The sequence below is a fragment of the Dromiciops gliroides genome, chromosome 4 (assembly GCF_019393635.1).
Source record: "Dromiciops gliroides isolate mDroGli1 chromosome 4, mDroGli1.pri, whole genome shotgun sequence".
Taxonomy (NCBI): Eukaryota; Metazoa; Chordata; class Mammalia; order Microbiotheria; family Microbiotheriidae; genus Dromiciops; species Dromiciops gliroides.
The window spans coordinates 111,668,888-111,675,859 of record NC_057864.1 but is presented as its reverse complement, the minus strand read 5'-3'; the positions used below and the strand labels follow the sequence as shown (position 1 = coordinate 111,675,859).

Below are 6,972 nucleotides of genomic sequence, written 5' to 3'. Positions count from 1 at the left end.
GGAAACTGGATTTAGCAATAAAGAGATCACTGATGACTTTGGATAGAGCAGTTTCAATTGAGTGGTGGGGACAGAAGCCAGATTGCAAGGGGATGAAGGGAGTGGGAAGTGAGAAAGCAGAGGACAGCTTTTTCTGAGTTTGGCTATGAAAGGTAAGAGACGTAGGGCAATAGCTTGAAGAGGCGGTGGGATTGAGAGAAGGCTTTTCAAGGATGAGAAAGATTTGGTCACATTGATAGGCAGGACAGAATTCACTGGGTAAAGGTTGAAAACTAAGCTCCTAAAGGAGGTGGGAGAAGAGGGAGTCAAGGGTGCTTTAGAAGAGAGAAAGGCCACCCTATTCTCCTTGGCTGGAATTTGTTCGTTCTTCAAGACTGGGAGAAGAGTGGGAATCAACACTGAGTTGGTTTGGATGGCAGAATTAGGGAGCAGCTCATAATGGATGGCCATAATTTTTTTTTTTTCCAGTTGAGTCCTCTCCTGAGAGGAAGTGAAGTTAAGGTAGCTGGAGAAGGTTATTTTGGAATATGTGTGCTTAGTTCTCTCCAAAATGATTGCTATCGATTTCTAAGGTAGTAAGGCTATTTCAAGTGAGGGCTGGTGGGGGGTGGAGGGAAGTGAGGTTGTTTTCCTTTGTGCATTATTTTTCTCAAAAGAATGATCATACCAGTTCCCCATAAACTGAATGACAGAAGAATGACTGGCTCTGCCTTCCAACTTCATCATCATCTATTGAATTCTTATTCATTTTTGAGGCCCAGATTAATAACAATTCAACAGAAGCAATCTATTCCTCCAGTGAACTCTATTAAATTTCATATGCACTTGTTCTATCCTGCATTTTAGTTATTTGAGAACATGCCACACCTCCCCTAGTAGATGGTAAACTTTGAGGTCAGAGGGCTATCTTACCTTTTCATCGTTCTGGTGTGTACACTAGCACATTGAACAAAATAGGTGCTCAATAAATGTGTTGAACAAATGAGTGAAATGGCAGTAGCAATTTACCCCACCAGTACATGAGATTAGCAGTCATGCTTACTTCTTGGACTGCTTGCCTGAATTTTCTTTTATCACTCCTTTGCACAACACAATGAACCACATTTCTTGGAAGTCTGTCCAAGTTTTTCCTTAAGACCATGGCAATGCTTGGTCCTTTCAAATGTTTCCACTGTCTTCTTCCTTATTCTCTATGGTCCTGTCCAGATACATCTTTAGAAAAACTTGCACTTTGGCTCCCTCAAGCTACTGTCCTGTATCTCTGTTTTATATCCCTTTCACAGCCAACCTCCAACCTCCTAGAAAAAGTTCTGTACCTCACCTTCACTCATTTCTGAACCCCTTGCCAATCCTCAACCACTCAACTGAAACTGCTCTCCACAATCTCTTTTTAAACATTTCCTCCTCCTCCACGACCACCACCATCAAAGTCTCGAGTCATTTCCCATGTTATGTACCCAAAGGCTCTGTTCTGGGCTTCCTTCTCTTTTTGCTCTACATTTTCTCAGCCCATCAGCTCCCTAAGTATGTAACTTCCAAATATCCAGCTTTCTTTTCTCTCCTGCATGCCAGTCCCACATTAAGGGTCACCTTCTATGGGATTCCCCCCCCCCCATCTAACTGGTAGCCCTTCCCCTCCCCCCATTACTTTTTTGATGAGGCATTTGGGGTTAAGTGACTTGCCCAGGGTCACACAGCTAGTAAGTGTCAAGTGTCTGAGGCTGGATTTGAATTCAGGTATTCCTGACTCCAGGTCTGGTGCTCTATCCACTTTGCCACCTAGCTGCTACGCCTTTCCTCCCCCCCATTACTTCAATCTCTGCCGACCCACAGTAGACTATAAGCTCCTAAGGGCTGTAACTGGTTTTTGTCTTTTCAATTCCAGTTCTTAGCACAATGCTGGTATGTGTTTTTCTTCCATTGTTTCAGCTGTGTGTGACTCTTTGTGACCCCATTTGGGGTTTTCTTGACAAAGATATTGGAGTGGTTTGCCATTTCCTTCTTTAGCTCATTTCACAGATGAGGAAACTGAGACAAAAAGGGTTAAGTGACTTTCCCAAGGTCTCACAGCTAGTGAGACCAGATTTGAAAGTAGAAAGATCAGTCTTCCTAACTAGGCCTGGCACTCTATTTACTATGCAACCTAGCTGGCCAGTACACAAGAGTTTAATGCTTGCTGATTCTACCTTTGAACATCTCTTGTATAGACCCCTTTCTCTCTGAAACCGCCAAGTTTCAAGCCCTCAACACCTCTCATTTCACTATTGAAACAACCTTTTGGTTGACCTCCCTGCCTCAACTTTCTGTCCACTCCAGTATATCCTTTTCTCAGTTATCAATATGATCTTCCTTAAAAGAATGTTGGACTCCAACATTCCTGTACCCACTCCTGTTCCATAAATTCCACTGTCCCCCATGACCTCCAGGATCAAATATAAAATCCTCTTGCTCTAAAAACCCATCCACGCCTGACCCCTGTACCTTTCCAGGCTTCTTCTACTTGACTCTGGCCTCTTTGCCCTTCCTCGCACACAACGATCCATCACCTCCTTACCGAGCATTTTTCATTGGCTGTTCCTGGAGCCTGAATTTTCTGCCTCCTTCAAATTTCAGTTAAAATCTTCTCTTTTGGTATAAATCTAAGTCCCCTTTCATGCTAGCATCTTCCCTCTGATTATCTCCAATTTACCCCAAATATACTTGTATATAATTGTTTATATGTCTTCCCCAACAGACTGAGCTCCTTGAGAGCAGGGGCTGCTTTTGCCTTTTTTTTGTATCCTCAGAACTCAGCACCATGCCTGGCATAGAGCAGGTACTTCATAAGCGCCTTAGAACATTAAATGTATCAAGGTTTAAAAAAAAAAAAGGAACTGTAATTGTAACACATTATCTATTTTCTGGTGGCACAGAGTAAAATGAAGAAACACATACCTCCAACACTTACTAGCATTTGGCACACAAGTAGGTGCTGAAGAAAAGCTCATTGAATGTTGAGCAAATTAAACAGACATACTGATTAAAACCCAACAAAGAAAACCAACATATGCATGGCACATGGCTGTTAGAGACAATGAGTTCCCCTCTTTAAAGCAGAAGTCAGATTATTTTTTCTCCAAAGTATGAGATTCTGGGTACTCCGTAAAAAGTGTTAGTGTTTGTCAGAAACAGTGCAGAAGAGGGCTGGAGATTGATGAGAAAAAAATTCACGTTATCAGTTTTTCTTTTCCCATAAACTCCAACATTTCATTAAAGCCTCATGACGTTAGTTACCTTACTAGGGCCCGGCATCATAAATAACAATGTTGAATACACCAGCACCACATTTTCTTAGCATGTTGTTCTCTTAACCTTAAGATTGTTTGACTTGATTTCAAAACCTGTTTTTGCACTTTTCTATTTGCTAGCTTAATAACTAAAAAAAAGGTTCATTTTCTTCATCTAATCACACTGAGGATGAAACATGCAGAATATACAATTTGTTACATTTATTAGAGGTGTCAACATGTCATTTATTTTTTTAATAAGCAGAAAAATACTTTGGTGATGTCTTAGAAGTTACCAAAGTTATATAGCTTTCAAAACGTTTAACCTAAAATCAACAAAAATGCTAATTTTAGATATTTCTAAGTCTTTCCTTAATATAAAGTTTCACAGTAAAAAGGTCCTAATTTCTTCACATGTTGTTAAATTATATAAAAATAGAAGACACAGACTTCTTTAAATTTTTAATCCTTTGATTAAGCAGCAAGCATATCACTCTTTTAGGCCAAACACTGCTTAAACCAAAAAAAAAGAAAAAGAAAGAAAAAAGAAAAAAGAAAAAAAAGGGGGGGGATGGGAGTGGGGGAAGACGTGCAAAGTATTTACATAATATGCAAAGCACACAATAAAAAGACATTTCACTATATACATTTGTCATGTTACTACTGAAGCTAAGATTTCCCTACTATGTGCTCTAATGTATGTAAATCAAATTACAGCACATCCCTCAGTTACAGCACCTTGGCCCAAGTATGGGAAAGAACAGATTTTAACTGAATCACAAAGTACTAAAAAGCTTGATAGATGCTGGTGTTGACCAACTTTACTGATACACCCCACATACTGTATACTGAAGTTCTATTGACAAGAGACAAGACAAAAAAAAGTTGCAAAGGTATATTGTGCACATTTGTGAGAGTCAATCTATATACTTAAAAATACTTTAGATACCTTCCCTTAAGACACCATAACTGTCTCCAATAGTTATTTTAAGTTCAAAATGTTCTAAGTGGATTTTTGAAAATTAAGAATTTGGATACAAGTTAGATTTCATCTGGTTCTATTAGAAGGTCAGGAGTTAGATTTAGTTATTCCAAGTCAAAAACTGGCACTACTTGAAAAAGTTCTAGTATTTGGGAAAACTGCTTCTAAGTAGACTTTGAAGGCCTATATTGAAGGCAGTAATACCATTTTAGCATCAAAACCAATGAGGAAAATTTAGACTGGCTTTAAGGCATTGAAGAATCCAAGGGGATAATTTTCCAATATGTCAGGAAAAATCAGCTCTCTATAACATACGTAAGGGTTATTAGGAATTGTTTTTGAATTAAAGAAATTATGCTATGAGAATGCACTTAAGGTTAAAAATTAGAAATTTAACCTTAAATTCCACTACAATAACATCCAGGGAAGCCCACCTCTTTTCATGTCATGATTCCAATACTGAATTAAAATTTTCTATTATCAAAACTGTGATTGCTGAAACACTATCTCTCATTGCATAGTGCTACAGAGCACTTAGCAGGTGCTTGATAATTACATAGTGTACAGAAAAGGTTACAGATAGTGGTGCCTTAACAAAAGGGCTCTCAGCACTTCTATTTTAGTTAAAAGCACAATTGATGAACATACACTTGATATATCTTTAGATAGCACAGATCAAATTCTTAATTTTAAAACAAATAATTTTGATGATTAAGTCCTAGACAAACTCATGAGTTGTAAGAACACTCACAAATGCATCCAAATCGCACATTGGAGACTCATCAATAAAACATTTAAGATAAACATATGAAATGAGAGGGGGGCAATTTTTAGTTTGGAAAACCCAAATTTCAAAAAGATAACTTTTCATAGCTACCACTTTCACATAATTGATAATTCTCTCTCCTATAGCTTCCAAATAGTTGTTACGTGCAACTATGGGTTTAAAGCATGTAGCATTTAACAATCTAGAAAAAAAGCGTTCTTAAAATAATTTCAGTTTTGGAAGGAATTAAACAAAGACACTCTACTTTAGCAGATTATATCCTCATTCTTAAATGAAAAGTAAAAGGAACCAATACTGGTAGTAAGCTCTCTTCCTGTGGATGATGGGCCAATTAACCTTTAAATGAGGAATCCAACTTTATATTAAGACCCAACATCACTTAAGAGGGATAAATTCAGTACATTCTTTGTGACTTCATGTAATTGCTTTGCAATTGATTAAATTGCTTTCTTTCAAAGGAATGCATAGATATACACATATACATACATATACATACACATATATCTTAAGTTTCCATTAGAAAGAATGCAATGTCTTTTGGAGGAAAAAAAAAGGTAAAGCTGCTGCATTTTCTTAAAGGTGCATTGAATCATACTATTTCTCATAGGACATTTGCCAAAAACTGAAATGCAGGCTATTTATTCTTTCACTCCTAACATAGGAAAATATTTTTTAAAAAAATTAAATTGAGAAGGCAAACAAAAAAAGCCAAACTCCATGTTAATTTCAAAGTCTATGGAGTTTTCACAATTCCTAAATAGACATATTCTTGTACTATGAACTTTGAATATAAAGAGGTTGGAATATAAAGAACTTCAGTAAAATAAATACAGTAAAAATCAAATAACCTTGGTGCACAGAACACAATCTTTTTTTTTTTCCTTTTGTGGGAAACTTCCTTGAACAAGTATTCATAGAAAAAAGGGCTAATTGGAGGCTTCATGTTGTGTAATATTTTAGTCTGGTGCACTGAAAAATGTTGTAGATGTCCACTTATGTTGTTCCACTGCAGCAAACATTGACTTGCAGCCTCACTTTGAAACTTTCTGCTTCAAGATCTAGAAAGGTTTGCCCCTTCCTCTCTTTTTCAACAGCCAGACAAACATTGGCATACTGGTGGGAGTAGAAGTTACTTCAGCTCTGTCCAACTTCATTTCCTTAATGCATTGAAGACTGTGAGTCTGTCTGAATTCCAATAAGTGATGGGGGCTGTTGGCCACCAACTGTCGACAACACTGGTCTTGGGTTTAAACGGGGAGGCATAGAATTAGCAGGGCGAATGAGAGGTGGGGGAGGCTGATTGAGAGTTGGCCGAGGTTGAATGAACCGGGCCTGCTGCTGGAGAGGTGGAGGCTGCCGATGGAGAGCTGGGGCAGCAGGAAGTGTTGGACGAAGCAGTGGTGGAGGCTGGTTCAGAGTGGCAATGGGGGCTGCTGGAGTTGGAGTGGAAGCTGGGGCAGGAGGTGATGGGCCCAGAGACTGGGTAGCCTGAATGGTCTGTGCCTACAGGAAAGGAAACAAATAACCTTCATGAGATGCTGGTCCCTGCAGAGCTCAATAAAATCTAGTTTGGATTGTCAAAGAAAAATACAACAACATAATACCTGCATTTGTTGGAAGCGCAAGTTATATGTATTTATTTTAAAAATAAAATAAAAACAAAAACAAAAAAGCAATGAAGCTACCAGGCAAGCAACTTTATTAGTAAACAGTTTTAACAGAGGAAATAAAAATAAGACTATGAAAGAACAATACACTCTCCAATCTTCCAGAATCAGCTCTCTGCATGTCATTATGACTCAACAGTCACGAGAAATGTACCACTGAGTAAGTGTATTGTCAACCTTTCATGCTCATTTGCCAGTCCCCTGATAAATTAACCTTATGGTATACCACACGAAATGCTATTCCTCAACTCATATTAGCTCAGATCTCAT

At 38.2% G+C, this 6,972-nt stretch overlaps 1 protein-coding gene across 5 annotated transcripts in view; it reads right to left on the bottom strand.

The window, feature by feature from the left end:
- Positions 1 to 3,713: 3,713 nt before the first annotated feature.
- Positions 3,714 to 6,972, bottom strand: part of RCOR3 (REST corepressor 3) — a 53,875-nt gene continuing 50,616 nt past the window's right edge. For all 5 annotated transcript variants that reach the window (XM_044003789.1, XM_044003788.1, XM_044003791.1 and 2 more), the window contains one exon: positions 3,714 to 6,538. In XM_044003789.1, the coding sequence (XP_043859724.1) occupies positions 6,194 to 6,538 (345 nt within the window). In that variant the 3' untranslated portion in view covers positions 3,714 to 6,193. The remainder of the gene's footprint in view (positions 6,539 to 6,972) is intronic.